This window comes from Orbicella faveolata, unplaced genomic scaffold (genome assembly GCF_042242905.1).
Source record: "Orbicella faveolata isolate gen_17 unplaced genomic scaffold, um_ofav_v1 contig_34, whole genome shotgun sequence".
In the NCBI taxonomy this organism is placed as follows: domain Eukaryota; kingdom Metazoa; phylum Cnidaria; class Anthozoa; order Scleractinia; family Merulinidae; genus Orbicella; species Orbicella faveolata.
The window spans coordinates 2,620,638-2,640,000 of NW_028301563.1; the positions used below are offsets into that span (position 1 = coordinate 2,620,638).

At 41.6% G+C, this 19,363-nt stretch overlaps 1 protein-coding gene, 1 non-coding gene and 1 pseudogene across 3 annotated transcripts in view; all 3 read left to right on the forward strand.

Annotated features, from left to right (window-relative positions):
• Nucleotides 1-11,915, forward strand: part of LOC110058955 (uncharacterized) — a 51,372-nt gene extending 39,457 nt beyond the window's left edge. Inside the window, exons 11-28 of the mRNA XM_089272116.1 lie at nucleotides 160-828; nucleotides 1,611-2,009; nucleotides 2,409-2,600; nucleotides 2,908-4,110; nucleotides 4,732-5,196; nucleotides 5,295-6,110; nucleotides 6,516-6,620; nucleotides 6,914-7,036; nucleotides 7,143-7,271; nucleotides 7,623-7,745; nucleotides 8,252-8,374; nucleotides 8,715-8,774; nucleotides 9,139-9,417; nucleotides 9,739-9,861; nucleotides 10,307-10,429; nucleotides 10,844-10,966; nucleotides 11,115-11,278; nucleotides 11,680-11,915. Coding sequence (XP_089128242.1) covers nucleotides 160-828; nucleotides 1,611-2,009; nucleotides 2,409-2,600; nucleotides 2,908-4,110; nucleotides 4,732-5,196; nucleotides 5,295-6,110; nucleotides 6,516-6,620; nucleotides 6,914-7,036; nucleotides 7,143-7,271; nucleotides 7,623-7,745; nucleotides 8,252-8,374; nucleotides 8,715-8,774; nucleotides 9,139-9,417; nucleotides 9,739-9,861; nucleotides 10,307-10,429; nucleotides 10,844-10,966; nucleotides 11,115-11,278; nucleotides 11,680-11,715 — 5,255 coding nt within the window. The 3' untranslated portion in view covers nucleotides 11,716-11,915. The remainder of the gene's footprint in view (nucleotides 1-159; nucleotides 829-1,610; nucleotides 2,010-2,408; nucleotides 2,601-2,907; nucleotides 4,111-4,731; nucleotides 5,197-5,294; nucleotides 6,111-6,515; nucleotides 6,621-6,913; nucleotides 7,037-7,142; nucleotides 7,272-7,622; nucleotides 7,746-8,251; nucleotides 8,375-8,714; nucleotides 8,775-9,138; nucleotides 9,418-9,738; nucleotides 9,862-10,306; nucleotides 10,430-10,843; nucleotides 10,967-11,114; nucleotides 11,279-11,679) is intronic.
• Nucleotides 6,209-6,277, forward strand: Trnas-uga (transfer RNA serine (anticodon UGA)). The gene has a single exon. It is a non-coding gene; the product is annotated as a tRNA-Ser (tRNA).
• Nucleotides 11,916-13,813: 1,898 nt separating the features above from the next.
• Nucleotides 13,814-17,701, forward strand: LOC110058929 (cyclic GMP-AMP synthase-like receptor 3 pseudogene; annotated as a pseudogene). The gene is made up of 2 exons (XR_016201631.1): nucleotides 13,814-13,964; nucleotides 15,494-17,701. The product of XR_016201631.1 is annotated as a cyclic GMP-AMP synthase-like receptor 3 pseudogene (transcript).
• Nucleotides 17,702-19,363: the final 1,662 nt, after the last annotated feature.

Consider the following 19,363-nt stretch of genomic DNA (forward strand, 5'->3'; position numbering starts at 1 on the left):
ATGAACACAATAATTTTATTGTAGTGATTATCTTGGGCATAAAAAATTTTAAATAACGTTTTCTTCACATGGAACTCCCCGCTCCCTCAAAGTCATTCCCCTTGGATTCAGTCGGGTTATGTGGTTACTTCCGTGCCTGATTTCACGCTTGACTTACAGGAGGAGCCATTCCTCTCAAGGAAGGAAGTTATGATGGGCTCATACCCGAGGAAATGATCGAAGATGCGACACTGTTGCTGCATCCAAATGCCACAACAACTAAACAGCTAAACGCAGCTCCTACTACACAAACTACACAAGGCACGACCCCTTCGACAAGCTCGTCAACGAAACCTGTTCCGCCTACTTCGCCAACCACGGCACCTACTACTACTGCTACCACGTCTACAGCAAAATCAACCACCTTGTCTACTAAACCAGTGGTACCAAGCAAGCCTTCATTTACCACTCCATATAAACCGACACTTCAAGTACCAGCTGCTTCGACCCTTAGTAGAAATGGCGGCGTGGGTAGCGTTCCTTCCACGATCACCTTACATGACGAACCCAACTGCCAGCAAGGGATGTTCTACTTCAACAGTGAGTTACGAGGTGGCATGGACGCGGGGCTCTTTATAGACCTGGGCCGAGTAAAAGGCACCTCTGGTTGCCTGAAATTTTGTTGTGAAATCGAGTCATGTGACCTTGTTTTCATGAAACGTGATAGCTGTTACGCCGTGGATTGTTTCAATAGCCACCTGTGCGAGCCCGTGGCAGCGGTCCCGTACAGGAGTGACATGCCCAGTGTTTACTACGTCACGAGAAGTGGCAAATCCATATTGGATGAAAGTAAGTTGTTACATGATTTGAAAGCTTAAATTCCAATATCGTGAACATTTTTACCGTTAGCGTAGAAGAATTCAAATAATAACGCGTCAACATAAAACTTGGCTACGTTACCAACATTTTGTTTTTCATTATTTTACGCACTGTGTTCTGGTTTGTATCAAGAGTAATACCTTTCAGTTTTCATTGAAACTACTAGGGAACTCTGGGAGACATTTAGTCGCGCAGATACTATGGTTTAAGAATCTGCTGGCCGAAATCTGCCAATTTCAAACCCAAAAATGTAAGAACCTGTTTAACCAAGCAAGATCAAGCAGATTTTTATATGTGGGTTACTGTTAAATTCTGAATTCTTGTTATAGAGGAAACACTATAACCAGTTGTGTTAGGCTTATCATGATACAGTTGTGAGTAAATACTGTATATTTAAGGGCCAATCCTAACTTTCTGTAAAATCCGGTAATCAACGAATATATCTCCTTCATAGGAATTAAGAACCTAATAAGAACCTACTTGGCCTAAATTGCCAATAACGTCCCTCGAAATGCTAGAACCTATTTTGCCCGACTTCAAAAAGTAGTACTTACACGCGGGTTCTAACTGTATTAGCAAAATATCGTAATGAGAGGCAAACAAACCTGTCACAAACAGGAACTGAATTATGGTCCTCTAGCAAGAGGAGAAATTTTATCAGAAGATACAAGAGACGACTTCCTCAAAGGTGTCTCTCTCTGGGGATATCGTTATATATACTAACCATATTTACGTCTCTCTTCTCCCCGCAGAACTGAAAAAGTTGGAAACTCGACCAACAACGCGTCCAACAACAAAACAACCAACTGCACAGCCGCTACCAACCATCATAACACCAAGTGAGATGTTCCTTCCTTACCAGAAAATCTCAACACCACCCACCTACGCCTCGCCGATCACAAAACGTTTCTGCGCTCAAGGAATGTTCTTCTACGACGTGAAACTTCGGGATGGCTGGAATGCAGGCATGCTTCTGCAAGCGACGCACGTTGATAGCATGACAGAATGTATTCAGTTATGTTGTGACGAGCCTGCCTGTGATTTTGTTATGCTGAAGGAAAGAAAGTGTAACACAGTGCGGTGCAAAGGAGGCGACACATGTACTGTGGAGGAAGGAGGCAATTACCAGATCTCGTTTGTCAGTAGACAAGGTGAGACCTGGTTTCATTTTCCTATGTACATCTTTGTAATATAAAAAGAATTTTAATCCATGATTATGATATACATGGTCCATTACCACACAGAGTGAATGGAATTTTTCCCTAAACACCCTTGAGAGTGAAAACGGAATAAACAAATTCCTAATAAAATGGCTATCAACTCTAGGACTTTGATGCAAACGGGCTTTGAAATTTAGTTCGGCAACTCAATTAGTTTAAAAAAAAAAACTTTCCATAATGACCAACATTGCTAGGTTTTTTTTTTGAAATTACTAAATTTGACTTTGCACGATACTTAAGTCTATCTAAAATGTCCTATACAGTGTAAATAAAGTAATTGAATTTAACTTAATCTATGGTAGTACAAACTCGAAATGCTTCATCTTTCAGATATGGTCGAGGATGAAACTAAATCTAGACCGACCCCCACGCCTCTTCCCCTCAGTCCTTTGGGTGGCAACATTGATGGCCTGCCGGCGAACCACCTCCGCTATCTCTCGTTATACCTTGGATTTGATCACGTGATCGGCTCCGTGGCGGTGGATGGATCTGGGCTTAACAACGATGCGAGATTAACGAAAGGTAATGTAACATCAGAACCGTTGTTTTAAAGAAGAAGTTAAAAAAATATACAAAACAAATTGGTGCGAGCTAGAGGGGATGGTGTGAGGAACTCCTTTAGTTCTCAGAGAGGAATGATTATCCCTTTTCGCCGTCATTGAATTCGTACTTTGTACGATCCAGTCTACGATTAATGTGTCCATCGGCACATTTGAGGCAAACATTGTGGTATCAGAATTTTCTCCATATGTTACACTCAAGACGAATCTACACGAAATTTTTGTACCCAGTTGGAATCTGTCAAACCGTCTTTATCGTTCCCTTGCAGGCACTGAAGTAACACGGCTTGGTAAGCGAGGATTCGACATTAGATTGAATGGAGGAGACGTGCTACTTGACGGCGAACACTTCCGAGAAAAACCACGCGAGGCCGTCAGCATTGCGCTATGGGTTAAACTCTGGAGGACTGGTGGAGTGCATTCCATGTTTGACACAATCGGTGGACACTCGATTCACAGCAAAGGACAGTACCACTTTGAAGTGTACAATGGGCGGCTTAGATGGTTCCATCGAAACGAATACGCTAAAGAAGTCTTCAACGTCAGGACCTCGCCAGTTCTGCAGCCCAACCTTTGGTACCACGTGGTTGGCACGTACGATTCGCGCACGCACATGGCCAGAGTGTTTGTGAATGGTGACTTGGTTGGGGAGGGTCATGGTAGCGGTATGCTATCCCTAGACTGGGAGGCAAAGGCAGGATTTGGCTCTCATTCCGGACGCAGGATTTTACTCGGCTATCTTGACGAGATTTACATATTTAGACGCGCGCTTCTAGAGAAGGAGATCGACAGATATCTGGAGAATCCGAATAGAGACTCTCTACTTCAGCCAGATTCAGATGGTACCTACACGGAAAGTTACACCGACGATCCTTCAGAGGACGATAGCTTCTCAGATATCAACACCGACACAGTTTGGTTTTCGCGACCGACGAATCGCTTAACAAACTATCCCCTCCCACGCGTTTCGAACAACACCACGACCTACATGGATCAAGAGCAGAAGCCGACTGCTGTTGTGAGTGCCGAGAGAGCAAAACCAACACAAGGGCAAGCTACACAAACACCAACGGTTAAATCACCGCAAACAACAGAAACGACAACGCAGTCTACAACGCCACCCACCACTCTAAAAGCCACAACGACGATTAAAACAACGGCCATGCCGTCCAAGGTAACCAGCACAGCAAAGGAAAACTTCAACTCAATTTGCAGACTAGGTAACGTCTATAGAAACAGGGATCTGGTTGGAGGATTAGGTGCAGGAAACTTCACTGATAAAGGAACAGTCGATACCATTGAGCAGTGTATGAAGATTTGCTGTGGAGTGCCGGATTGCTCCGTGGCTTACATGGTGGAAACTAATTGCTTTGCCATAACTTGCAAGGAAAAGGAACAGTGTAAGACATTCATGAAGGACCCATCGGAAAACAGTCCGGTTATAGGATTTGTCGATCGAAACCGACCAGAAGGTAAGCGTTCTTATACTTGGTTACTTAGCGTGAAAACTCTTTATAGATGCACAGATCCTCTCATGAGGTTCTTACCGTAGAACGAAAGAATTGCTATCTTCAGAGGACTTATAATTGTTTCTTAAAACACGCCAATTTAAGATGCAATGTCCCTAGACACCTAAATTCTCATGAAACGTTTATAGCCGTAACAATTAATCAGTCGAGTTAGTTCCGGGTCGATTAATATAATTAGATTTACTGGAGACAGGTAAATATAGATGAGTGGTGAAAAATGTAGTTTGCATATTCTAGAGCCACATGGCCTTGAGAGTTTTAAAAGATGTATGGCCGCATGTTAAATGCTGCCCTTAGCTATCCAGCTAGGATTGCGTTTGCAAAAGCTCATTTCCCCCGAGACTGAAACTGTATGATTTGCCACGGTTGACTTTAACTCTACGGTTACCACGTTGGCGAGGATGGCTTCAGAGGCCCATGCAGTAATTTTTGCGGCAATTGTTTGGGGAGGCTTATGTAAATGTAAGCGGCTTAACTGAGAGCCGAGGCAGTTACATAATTAGATTTTGAAAAGAAGCGAATATCTGTTGGTGTTTGTTCGATATTTGTACCTTCTCTTTCCAGAATCAACTCCACGCCCTTCTGCGACAGAGGAAACACAAGAACTACCAAATCTTTCGGAGAACAACGTCCACGTTGAACCAGATGCAGATTCTAAAACCTTTTACACCTCGGAAGACGACAAGGAGCCTGCAAACAACTTGATTGACCTTCTATCCCCAAAGAATCCCACTTCAAGTATAACTTCTGAGCCTGTGGTATCACGCTGTACCCACAGCAGACTATATCATCACGTGACTTTGATAGGTGGTTTACGCGCGGGAAACTTCTCACGGCTGGCAGAGCATGTGGATATGGGCGAGTGCACCCGGAAGTGCTGTGCCCAGCGGTCATGTAACTTGGCGATCCTTATGAGAGACACATGTTTTGGGTTGCATTGCTCTAGTCCAGAGCTTTGCAGTACCAGGCCTGCTCGTTTAAGAGGTTTCTCTCTCAAGATAATGTATATTTACAGGGAAGACTCCAAAGGTAGGTTTCCGCCCTTAGTGTCCTTTTTTTATGTGTAAGCAGCTCTCAGACTACAGACAACATTTACTTATTTTTTTGTTTTCGCTTTCCCTCTAAAGCTCAAGCAAAGGCTACTGCCAAAACGACAGAACCCTCGCTAGAAGACCTTCTTGGTGAAGTCAAACCTACTCAGTCCCCAACAACTGCGCCGTCTTTGAACACTATGCTGGGATTCCCTCGCATGGGCACCAGTCATGTGATAACGCCTAAGCCTCCGACCGGGTGTTCTCAAGGACTGACAGTCAACAATGTTATTTTGAACGGCGGGATGGGAGCTGGCGAGGTCGCTCAGTTCTCAGACGTGAGAGATTTACAGCTTTGTATCGAGAAGTGCTGCGTGAGTTCGAAGTGCCACTTGGCTTATGTCATACACGAGGTCTGTTACACTGTGAACTGCTTCAGTAGGGACCTCTGTCGAACAAGACCTATTGAGAACACTGCTGTACACTCGGTTATCTCATACGTCAAGAGAACCGGCTTGGCAATGTTCAGCAGCGCCGAGGAAGCAAGCGTTCAAAATCTTCGAAACGCCGATATGCAGCCAACAAAGAATCCAATTAGTGCTGCCTTCACCACCAAAGAGCCAGGCAACAACACCATCTGCCAGAAGGACAGAACGTTTTACAACGTACAGCTGAAGGGAGGAGAGAGCACTGGCGTATTTACCGAGAGAGGCCTGGTATCAGACATCAGTCAGTGTGCAGGAATATGCTGCGGGGACCCGTCATGTGACCTGGCTTACACGGAAGGTCAGCGGTGCTATACAGTAAAATGCTACAACCAAGAGGCTTGTCAACTCATAGAGGCCAGTCCCCTCGCTGTTAAGACTGCCATGGCGTACGTTATCAGGTTGACGAACAAATATGTTATTCAAGGTTGGTTGATATCGTTGCTTGCTGTCTTGTTCTAAGTTTACATTCTACAGAAGCAGTAACTCTGCAACAAATCAAAGACGGAATGACTTCAGGAGACAGCGTGGCCGAGTGGTTAGGGCGCCGGACTTGAAATCCGGAGCTCGCGGGTTCAAGTCCCGCTGTAACCACTAAGCTGGAGTTGTTTCTCGGTAGACCCTAGTTCAACTCCTCGGTCATGCTTGTAAATAGCCAACTGGTCTGCCTCCCGCCAGTTAGGATTTTCCAGCCTATTATGTTTAGTTGATATATTTGTTTCTTTCAGTTTAAGTGGCATGCCTGTGAACTAGCTAGGTGTAGCTAAGCGCATTGACCACTATAAACAACAATATTTTTTACGGCTTCGTTGCTTTTGTTTTTACTGCTCAGTGCCTCCACGAACAACTGACTCGATGACAAGAAGACTAGAAACTACAAAGCTGGTGATGTCGACAACTAATAAACCAATAATACATGGTGACCATAGCAAAGATGGTAAGAAAAAAAGTCACGGTTATTCTTTTCCCTTTAAATATTGAAAAGAGCTTTGCTTTTGTTTTCTCCTCAAACCAACATTTGCCTGCATTATAACTGTACATTCAGGGTCACGTTCTCCATGCTATTATGTCACACTCTCATCAGTTTCCTTCGATTACCAAAGCCTCGATGACAGATTAGAGCGAGGTTAGGGCGAAATTTAAGTGAAGTGCATCTTCCAAACAAAATACCGCTGACCGACAAGGAATATAGCCTATTCTCCTTATTTCTGTTTGTTTTACTCCTACAAGAAATTTCCAATGATGCTAATGAACGCGACAGCCATCAGAAAGAAGATAATGGACACGATGACTTACGACCCTATCATGTTCTTAAAAATAATTTGTACAAGCATCACCATCACCTTAACAAAGGTAAGACTGATATTCAAACTTCAAAGCAGTTCATAATTTAACTTAACATTATCGATCCCTAGCCCTACGAAGGTTTTAATTCTTTGTTTTATTTCTGAATTATCAGTTGAAGGTATGCAGTGTCCTGCCAGACGATATGGCTGTCAACACTACTGTGTTCATCTGCCTGATGGAGGCCATCGCTGCATGTGTCACCATGGTTACAGTTTGGCGCCAAATGGAAGATATTGTGAAGGTATGTACTAAATTTTCCTTTTCAACGTAAGCAAGTGTTTTTAAACCTACTATAGCACTAAAAGAAATTTGGATTTAACTCTTTAAGCTTTCATTTTCTGATCCTTTCATAACAATACTGAGAAGGCCAGCTGTAAGCGCAAAACAAATCAATTTAACAAATAATTGTGTGCTACGTTCTCTGCAGGACTAAAACGGAGATTTAAAACGTAATAACGAAAGGGTGTTTGAAGAAAATACTAGACGTCTCTGCAGGCAGGCTATTTAACGCAAGATCCCACGTTTAAAACTGAGAATCACAATTATTTTATTGACGTAACTTATTATTCACGCCTTCCTCTTCGTTGCTTAGACGTTGACGAATGTACTGACGACACGCATGGCTGTGAACATGACTGCATTAATAATGACGGTAGCTACCGGTGTGAGTGCCGCAGTGGATTTATGCTGAGCAAAGACCGTAGACACTGCGACGGTAAATAGAACCGACAACGACTTTAATGCTTTCCTCTTGACTATCATGAGAAGTTTTTTAGCTTGGTTTTAACTTGGTTTCGAGTGGTCTTTTTTGCGTACCAAAAAGTCCTTTTTGCGTTGCGTCTGCCCGGCCTGGGAAAACCTTCTACATGAAAACTTCCTTTCATTTACAAGCAAACCAAACTTATTTTTACTCGAAACGATCGGCACAGTACTAGTGCAGCGTTTTTGAATCAGAATCAAAGGTAACTCTGCTTGTAAGACAACCATTTGGACTAAACATCTATTAAGAACGGGACACCGTCATGACCTGTTAACTTGTTTGTTCAATGCTGGGCGTCTATTGTTTTGATAATATTATTTTGACTGTGATAAATTTTCTTGACGTTGTCGTGATTTCAATCGCTTTTTCTTTATTTTAGTCGTTGAGAAACTCACCACAGCCCATATTTAAGTCATTGAAATTTATTCGTGGTCTTGTTTTTTGTCTATTTATTTGTTTAGATCTTGACGAGTGCACCATGGAAGTTCACAGCTGTTCTCACATGTGCCATAACACTCCTGGCAGCTACACATGTTCATGTAAAGAAGGTTATCAACTCCAGGCTGATGAGCTACATTGTATAGGTAAGAAGACAGATCAGTGAATTTATTTTACCGAGTCTCACTCATCTGGTCTATAACTGGCGTCAAACCATCTTGGCTTTCTCGTGGTGACTACCCTTTTTCCCTTTCGTAACTTTCTCAACAAGATATCAAAGGGAAAATAAAACTCTTAGGTGCACTGCATTGAACATTTCTTTTCTATAAATTTCGAGATCACACATACCATTAGTTACTCAGTTTAGCCGCCAATAACTTTCGTTGTCATAAATTTATAGATTTACTCGGTTGTAATTGTCATGTACTTGTTTCTGTGTGCGTGTATTTATTTATTTATTTATTTATTTATTTTTTTTTTTTTCAGTCATCACAGAGGTGGGATCTAAGAAGGATCAAGATCATCCGTCTGTAGCCGGATTAGAAAGTAAGTGTGTTCACGGCTGAGATCATTGTCCAGTTTCTCTTTATAGTATCAATACATTGTCAAACAAAAAGGTTAGGAGAATGATATAAACTATCAGCCATGGAATAGTGTTGATCAGTGGCCTGTCTGAAACATCGAATTTGAGGAAGTGGGCAGATTTAGCAGGGTAGTGTACAAATATATGATTGAAACAAAGCTGCGTGCAAACCAGTCAGTAACGGAAAATGATGTCTTAGACTTTGAAATTGCAACGAACAACATCGATCGCTGCTCCATTATAAGTCACCATTAATCGGTGGAAAATTGGATTTTTCTTAAGAGATCATTACAACTGAATCGGTTTTTCTAATTTTCAATCCACTAGTTCCTACAACAATAACCCAAGCCCCTAAAGATGTAACGGTAACGCAGGGTGAATCCGGGATCTTTCATTGCAAGGCGAGAGGTCATCCAGCACCTCATATCGCTTGGGCAGCAGGGCCAAACGGTGACCAACCCATCCCCTCTGAGAAGAGGTTCAAGATCTTACCTAGTGGCTCCTTGGTAATTGGTCACGTGAATTTTACAGATCAAGGCATGTATCGTTGCGTTGCGTCGAATCCTGTGGGCAGTGCTACGGCAGCAGCAACTCTTAGTGTGACAGGTAAGGAACCGGTAAAACTGGTTACGAAAATCTGGTGCGAACCAGACAAGCTCCTTTAAGAGCGTACCTTTAGTACTTGTTGGTTTTACAGGTGTTAATCTCGGAGCTTAACCGTCTCTTGCATTAGCGGAGCGAAATCTGATACAATATCAAATGGTTTGAAAAAGTAACAAGGCTCTCAAAATATCCTTTAAGGAAGCCATCGAGAAAATCTGAAAGATACACAATTAAAAAAAAAATGCAACACCTAAAATGTCGACTCCATTGGCCATAAACCACATTTAACGAGGTCTATTTGTTTAAATTCTCTCTTTCATTTAGATCTTGACGAGTGCAGTGTCCGCAGTCATGATTGTCAGCAGGTGTGTGTCAATACTGAGGGAAGCTTCAGATGTGAGTGCCATTCTGGATTCATGTTAAACAGAGACAGGAAGAGCTGTCAAGGTAATATAACGTTACAATTTTTGAATGTTTGCACTTTTCGACTGTTTGCGAGTAACACAGTAGCTTGATCGTGGAGGCGCAGAGGCCTCGCGGTTAGTGAGCTCGCCTCCGGTCTTAGCCGGAGACACTGTGTTGTGTTCTTGGGCATCTCTCCACCCATGTGTTCAAACGGGTACCGGTGAATTTAATGCTGAGGGGTAACCCTGCGATGGACTAACATCTCATCCATTGGGGAGTAGAAATACTCCTAGTCGCTTCATACTACAGAAACCGGGATAAGCTCCAGCCAGATGGGCCACTTGGCTCGTATGCAGACTTTACCCATCTTTTTACCTTACAGTAGCTTGATGTCTAGTGCGTTATAGTACGCATCGAGCGGGTCGACTTCAAGCCCATCACTAACTCTCTTCACTCATTTGATTATTTTCATCCGTTGTGTTTTCAGATGTAGATGAGTGCACAGTCGGTAGCCATTTTTGTGATGATATTTGTCATAACACGCTGGGTAGCTTCACCTGTCATTGCAAATCAGGATACAGACTAATGGCTGACCTCAAAACATGTCTAGGTAATGAAACCAGTTTATTTTCTACGCTGTCGATAATTACAATTCAGTTCTGTATTTGGGTTAGGGTTCGGATTTGGCTGTCCAGAATTTATTTTATATGAAAGAAAGAAGGACAACAAAGTGGGGAAAATTATTAGTGAGCGTTCTCCACCTTTGTCCTTGTTCGACCACTTTTAGCTATGCGAAAAATTAAAGGTAATAACATTTAACAAAATAAAAATTTTAAACTTTGTTGAACTATACTAAATCCTTGGCGATGTTTGCTGTTCTTAACTCTTTACTGTCTCAGACTAGCCTTGTTTTTTTAGGGTTAAATATGCCGGACTGTACAACCAACCTTAAATTTTGTGCTCTCTAAATACCGGAAATCAGGGAATCTTATCTTTTAATGGATTATTTGTCCTTATTGTTCAGATGTCGACGAGTGCACAGAGCCTGGCCATGGCTGTTCGCAGCTGTGTAATAATACGATGGGAGGTTACAATTGTTACTGCCTGAGGGGCTACTGGCTGAAAAAAGACAACAAAACATGCGCGGGTAAGTTCGGCAAACTTTCGTACAGTTTCTTTTCCGGCAGTTTGTACGTGAATTTCCTTCGAGTACAATGATCATGAATTTGTAATGTTCACAAGAAAGCAAAAGTGTTTATGCCATTAGCTAAAGATAAATATTTCCTTTCTTTCAGATCATCACGTCATGTTAGACAGCTCCAAACCGACCACACTCTCAGCTGGCATGGTAGCGTTCGTGGCGATTGCGTCTGTCAGTGTGTTGATCGTTATCGGTACTGTGGTATGCGTAATTCGTTACAGAAGGAGTGCACGGTTAAGAGACAGTGACATGCTAGAGGTAAAGAAAATTACCTTTAAGCGTTGTTAAAGCTATAAAAGAATAATTTTGCTTGAAACTTTTTTCATATGAAATCTTGTCGTTCGGCAGCTACTCGCAAAAGATAAAAATAAATTTTGGCAACTTTCAAGATAAGTTTTGTTGGTTTTCTAAACGTTTTTAGCCAACCAAAAAGCAACAGCTGCACGTGCAATTCATCGACTTGTCACTATCATTAATGTCTCTGTTAACTTTGATTGGTGGAGTAATGGAAAGCCAACATAAAGATCTCATAGACCTTATAGCGTAGTTTATTGTACTGTTTTTATGAGCCCAGTTCACGGAGAGAAGCAGATTTAAACGAATTCATGGCTAAAACTTGTAGCGTGAGTTAAACAAGTTTTGTTTTGGTTTTTTGATAGGGGGAAAAGAAATCCTTGTTCTCTTGGATGGAGTGACATGTTCTGGTCTTTTTAAGACTTGTTGTGACGTGTTTGTTTTATTTTTTTATCATGTTATTGCTGATGAAATAACCGAATGAAATTGAATGGAAAGCTGAACTTCTCGGTGAAGAAAATTTATTTTTGTAATAGAGTTTTGTATTTACTTTTTTAACTAGTTTAAAAACTGTTTTTTAATAAAATTATATTTCAAACAACAGAGGTTTTTACTTTTACTTAGTTTGACACCTGTTTTCTTTTCTTTGTTTTTGTTTTGTTTTGTTTTGTTTTGTTTTGTTTTGTTTTGTTTTGTTTTGTTTTGTTTTTCATTTCTGTCAAGTCCTTGTGATACGCTTAAGTGCTCCTTGCTACACCAGGTTTGGGGGGGGGGGGGGGGGGGGGGACGCAGAAAGGAGGTTACTGGTATTTTCCAAACTCGCTGCGCTGATTGATATCATGTTTCGGTGTCTTTGGAGATCGGCCAAGAGAATAATATCGATGGGGTGCAAAGGTCAGCTTACAGACGTGTCTGCTTTTTACTAGAAAGCTTCAACCCTATTCAGAGAAATTTGTGTTATTTTGGTCGCAATCAGCTGGCAAAAACGTAACAACCAGCTGAGTTTTTTACCTTCAAGCAAACTCACACACGTATGAAACGAAAAAAAAATAGTTTTCAATAGACGCTCAATAGGGTGTGGTGTATCGTATTTCCTCGAAAAAGCGCCCACGCTCTAATAAGCGCCCCCCTCCCCTCCCCCCTCAATTTCTTAAATAGAAGAGACACAGAGAAAACCTCTTGCTATTGCTGGTTTTCAGTGTCACGCAATTCAAAATAGATCAAAATAAAAATCAAAACCGGTCGATAGATAAAGTCCAGATCTGGGAAATGAAAGAAGGTAAATATGCAAAGACTCTCGCCAAAATTCTGGTCACAGCAATTTTTCTTATGCGAGATATGCGGAGAAATTTTTATCCAAATTTATAGAGATTTGTATGGAGACGCCATGCTATTGCCCATACGTATGGGCACCAACATGGCGGCCGGAAACCAACAGAAACATCTGTTACTGAGTTTTGCTACAAAAGCGTGAATTTATCCCTTGAGGAACTCTAAAAACATTAAAATAATACTTTTTCTAAGGCATGAAGTGTTCAGATAGCCAAGTTCCCCGAAATAAGTCACTTTTTTAACCATCATGACAGCTCTCTAGGCATTCATGTAAATGCCGCGTCACGCAAAAGCTTAGAAATTCAAGCGTAGTATATCACAAAACCAAGAACCTATTCGGGGCGAAAGTTTGTATGAATACTAGTTTTCAGCTGCTCTTATACGTCATTTAAGTAAAATCTCAGAAAGACCAATAGTTTTATAGTTCGAATTTTGGTGACGTCATGTGAAAACCAGCTATTGTCACTTTATTTATAATCTTTTGAGCTTCAATCACTCTGGTATTAACGCATGTTGAAGAACAGTTTATTTCCCGTTCAGTCACTTCCTGTTATTTCTATATACATGTGCTTGCAGAGTTCTTTTATGTGCATTATCCAAAATAGACTGAATTGCAGTTCGTTGAAAGACTACTTAAAAAGCGTCCACCGCGATTGAGCACCCCGGCCCCTATTGACCGAAATTTATAATTTAGTGCTGGGCGCCTATTCGAGGAAATACGGTATCTGTCTTTTATGAATGATAGGCGCACCATGAAGATCAGTCAATATTTTGATGTTTTACCACTTTAGATTCTGATATTTTGGTCTTAACTAGGTTATTCCTGTAAATATAACCCCCGGGTTACGTTCGACGCCCCAAGGACTTTGTATGGCATCCAGAAGTTCACAATTTAAAACAATAATAACTAAATGCAAAAAGATCTTAGTCCCGGTTTCTGCCCGTGCACTATTTTTGTTTTGTGGAAACCATCTTCAGAGTACAGAGCATTTTCAATACCCAGTCTACCTAGGCACTTTCTTTACTCCCTCTCCCTATCGATATTTAGATAACCAGTACCAAGGGGCAAACTAAAGAAATGTGTATCGACAATCACATGATCCCAGTGATCTGCTTTTGATGACAGACAATATATTTTCTAGAATTGCTAACTTTTTCCGAGAAAAACCGGAAGACCTCCTACTGTGGCAGACGCTTGGCCTTTTTTGACTGGCTGATTTTGAATAAGACGTTTATAACCGGTTCGAGCTTGCATCTTTCACAGTTCGCTTCCTTCGAGAGTCGGCTTCAACGGAGTATTCTTGGCTCAGCAAATCAGGTAAGTCCTCATCAAACGCAACCCTTTTAAATATCAAACACGAACACCCACTCATGATGAGTAATGTCTTAGCTCTCGAAATAACAATTGCATTTCCAAACAGCACAAAAGATAAAGTTGGGTGATGCATGACTGCATGGTTAGTTTATGCTTAATTTGCATTGTATAGCACTGTAAAGAGCTCTCAGAGGCTTCGGGAGCTGTTCTTCTGCGTTAATTTTTTTCAATTTCTTCGCACACAGACTTCTATATGTTGTAAAGTTCAGCGTACAGAGACATGCAACTACATGAACTAAGAAGGACAGTTTGTTACTAAACTTATGTCAATATGGGTTTGCAAGCGTGAATTTGCTGTCTTGTTTGTGGTTCACTTGGTTTTCATATGATTATGAAGTTGCGTAAGACATGAAAATGTTCTTATTTGACAGGAAATGTAACTCCTTGAGGTTATCCGCGAAATTCTTAATAGTGACTGAATTGTTACTTATCCAAAACTTTATTGGCCATGTTGCTTACTGTTGTCAAAAATCTACGCTCGATAAAAACAGCTAAAGTGAGACAAATCGTTGCACCTAAACTCAGTATTCTCTTTGTCAAAAAGTAATATTAGCGGTGAATTTTTGAACAAGGAATTATTTGTAAAAGGTAGATAACAGAGATGTTTCGCATAACTCCGCTGAAAAACACATCCTCTAACTATGCAAATTACTAACTATGAAAGACCGTTTCTTGTCATCAGTTCAACCTCTCAGACAATGTGGATTATCAATGAATGGAAATCCAAACAATCTTCGTGACTTTATGACACCGATTATATTTTGAATTTACATATTTTTTTTTCTATAAATTTACACAGTTGTTTCTGTCTGATGAACGGATTCGGGGTTAAGAGTAGCTCTAGTGCTATTTGTTTCACCTTTACGTTTAGATGAGATATAGTCAATTATATATCATTAAACAGTACGACATGTTGCTGAGCCAAAAAAAAAAGTACAAAGTTCTAGAACGACGGGCTGAAACCATCGGGGCTGGCGCCAAATGATACCGATCGCCCGGTATGTCTTCAAATGTTTAATGGTGTGCTCTATAATTATGATAATTCGGCATTTCCACATTTTACGATTAAATCTTCAGTGGTGTCTGGGCATATAAGCATTGAATGGCAAAGATATCAGTGACGTCACCTATTGTTATTAATATGCCAACCAGAGAACTATTAGCTGGTGAAACAAAGAGTTCTTTTGTTTAACGTTTTGAGCATTTAAAAAATAAAAAAGATGTTTGTAAAATATGGAAATAGATTTGGAGTTGGAGTTTGCTTTCGCATTGCTTACGACTTTGCGGGAACGTCCTTTGAAAGCATTCATATGTTAGGAAAAATAATGAGACTAAATTTCGATTGGATGGTTTTGTTGGCTTCGTTTGTGAAATAAACTTGATGCAAGATACCATTGGGGAGGCGTTGGCCGCAACAGCACCAATTGTGGAACTTGCATCTGATTACCAAATAACACTATTCCTCTTTGCAGATTGCAAATTATGTGGGCTTTGGAGGGAGCGATACAAGAGCAGGGTGCGCATCTGACGAGAGTACTTCGTGATTTTTCCGAGAAGAATGTGAAGATTTCAGAGGCAGACAAGACCCGCTCAAAGAAACTGGTGAAGGACTACATTAAAGGCCACATCATGGAGTACTGTGGAAGAAACTCTCCGCTTCCAATCCACGGATTAGAGCATACAGGAAGCGTTTACGAGAGGCTGAAAACGGAAGCTTTGGATGAAGTAGATTTTATGGTTGTGGTGAAAACAGCGAACCCAGGTCGTCCAGGATCACGGAGTGATCTCGGGATTACTGTTGAACAAACTGGTGAGCCTGGTTACGTGCGTTTTAAAGTCAAGGAAGGCTCTAATCTTCACTCGTATGCCAGTCCTGAAGGGTACATCAGTCCAGAGCGGTTTCGAGGTCGCTGGCTGCATAGTCTTGTTTCTCGTGCAGCAAAGGACTTCAATGACAGCTCTTCAAGTTCTGACGTCCGTTTGCATGTGCGCCAGCACGGTCCCGCCGTACAGCTAGATATTACGGAGAAGAAAACCTGGGCGAAGCTGTTGTCGGTGGATCTAGTCCCCAGCTTGGAAACTGATGCTGGTGAACATTTTGTTCCAAAGCCTAACAAGTCGCTTTCCATTCGCCATCCCGACCTTCTTTGGAGACAGTCGTTTTCACTGGAGGAAAAAGCCACGTTGAAAAACATGGACAAGAATGACCAAGGCTGCAGGCACGAACTCTTTAGAATCGTGAAAACCTTAGTTCAGAAGGAGCCCACGTCGTTCGGAGCACTGAATTCGTACCACTTGAAGACCGCTTTCATGCATTATATAAAACAAAACCCTGGCAATTGGGCTGACCAGCACTCTCTTGGGCATCACTTTGTTGGATATCTCGGAGAGCTGAAGAAGAATCTGGACAAGGGAAATCTTCAACACTTCTGGATTCGTGGCGTAAACCTGATCGAACAGGATGGCATCGAACCAACAGTTACCAAGCAAATGGCAAACCGTTTGAAAAATATCCTAGAAAGGGAACCCAAAGGAAATCCAACTTCAGTCTCGAGAAATGCGAGAATGCAAACCGAAAGTCGTCAAATTCTCCCTCGTTTAAGAATTCCGCCAAGCGTAGATCGAGCGCAGCAGACAGAACGAATTCCACTGTTCAATATAAGGCGATATGATGCATGCGATAGCATGGAAACTGCTGACTGCTACCAGTTTTCTCGTTTTAGGATGTTCGAAGACTCTGATTCGTTTGATTACGGTACGCAAAATCCTATCACACGCGCCCTTAAGTGTCTGTTTAAGTTTCTTTTCAAGTTATTGTTGGGGCTAGTTCTCTTGGGGTTTTCGTTACTAATCTATATATCTTGGTTAGCAGGTGTAGGGTTGTTGATTATCTTAACTTGGTTCGGATTGTCTCAGATTGACTAGGATTTACTTAGCAGTTTTGAACAAAAGCGTGAAGCCTCGGCCTACAAAATAGCTCAACTATTCTTCTAGCGAACTATGCAGTACCCATTATTTTAGTTATTACCCTTTCTGTGTACCTAAGGTTTCTATTTACCAAATCGAAATATTGCATCAGGGCACTGAGTTAACAAATCTTCTCTAGTACAGGCTTAAAATATCCAAGGAGTTCATGTATGTAGTTCTAAGCCTCTTGCCTTCGACTGATCTCGATCGACGTGTTCCCAGTCAAGTCAAGTCAAATTTGTTATACGCTGTTTACAACCATTTCTTAGAAAAGATAACTTAATGATCGTGAGTACACGATAGCATTTGTACGATTTGTGGACGGTGAGTTACAGTGGCCGAAGAAGCAAAAGCATGTTCGAATAGATAGACGATCCAAGATGTTTTGCAATGACAATAGCAATGGCAATGGCAATGGCAGTGGCAATGACAATAAAGGCAATTGCAATGGCAATTGCAATGGTAATGACAATGGCAATGATTATGGCAATTAAATGATAATGATAATAGTGACAATAAGACCGATAGCTTTGGATGGAAAGACGAGTAACTCCAAAGCTATTCTAACCGGCTAGAAGAAACACTTGTAATTTTTTTAAATAGTAAAATATTCTAACAGTGATCTCTGCTGCCTTGAATCAAACATAAATTTACCAGTAACTGCCAGTAAGCTATAAGCTCAAGCATGATTAAATAAGTCACCGTAATATTTATTTTGGGGTGGCAACAAATTTCTTTTGATGTGTTCGCTGTCTAGGCCCAGTTCAGACGTCGTGCTTCTGCCGTGCCGAACTTAATTGCGATTTGGTTGGATTATGGCACGGCAGAAAAACAACTCTGATTCAGACGTCGTGCCAGAGTCGAACAAATTCAGAATTTACTGATGCCTCGTAACAATTCTTCTCCTAACTCCCCGTGGCAACGCAATCCCGCCACAATACATTAATGTTATTTATGAATTTTGTTTGGCGCGACAGAAGCATAACGTTTGAATCGCTGCCATGCCAGAGTCGTGTAGCATAGCAGAGCTTGTCGACCTTAATTGCTTGTCGAGCTTGATTCAAAAGTTTGATTCAGACGCCGTGCTTCTGCCGGGCTTTGGTCGAACTTAATTCCTGAATTCAGTTCGGCACGGCAGAAGCACGACGTCTGAACTGGACCTAGGACGGTAAAGCGTAAATTGGAACTTAACGAACCGAATAGGAAAGAAAAAAGTTTTCATACAAACGCGAGAAAAGAAATGGACGCTCGGCGACGGCTTTAGGCCCTGTTTACATGGGGGCAGGGTGCCCCGGCTAACCCTGCTACTCAACTAAGGTTAGTAATTTTGTAATTTCATATTGACTAAATACAAAGCTTTGGCTTGGAGTTTTGGCAATGGCAACGTTTATATTCTATTGTAGTAGGCTTTGCGTCAGCTTCAAAGTTGCTGGTACTTTGGGCGCTGATATTTAAACATGAAACTCAGACGTTTCGGAACTATTGTCCCTTCATCGGAGAGAATGATCCTTAAGCGAAAACGCGCGTTATGATAGTCAAATTTCGCTCAGAGTGCGCTCTGCCAGAATTCAAACGAAATTCATTCCGCTGTGTCGCAGAGTTCGGCATGTAAATATGAGACGGCCCTCCGCGCGGCGTCTTTCATGGTGTTACGGTATCTTGTTCGTGCCACGGACACCATGCTCTCCCGGACACAGAGCAGAAGTCATGAGAAATGTTTAGCCATGGGCCATGGCAGCTTGCCGTGAACAACAAAGGCGTATTGTCAAAATCGTCGTTTAGGAAGATTAAAACGAACGAAATCAATGAGCGCGCAGGAAAATTGCTTACCACGAGATACGGAACACTCGAATGGGGGCGAAATAAATTGACGTCTCTTTGGCTTCGAAGCTAGCAATCTTTTTCAAACTCGCAATGCCAATTTCAAATACTCCATTTCAGTTTCTTTGGAGACCGGCCAATGAAATCGACCATACAGGTCAGTTTTCAGAACTCCCGGTTTTTCCTAGGAACCTTGAACCCAATTTTAGGAATATTTTCGTATGCTGGCCACAGTCTGCTGACAAAACGTAAACAACAGGCGAGATTAAATGGTTTATACTTCGCAGGAAACACAGCTAACAAGCACGAATAAGGCGAAAATCGAAACTGTCAACAAGTTGACTGTATTTTGCTTTGTCGTCACTGACGAAGGCGTCTCGGCATCTCCTTAACAGTTCATTAATTTGTAGTTCAACGGAAGGTGAACTGTAAAATTACTACGTACCGACTATTTTTATTGTCACAAGTATCCTTCGCGTAAATACTGGTCTGTTAAGTTGACATACGAATTAATACCATTTCTTTCGTCTAGTCCTTTTTAGTCGTGGATACGC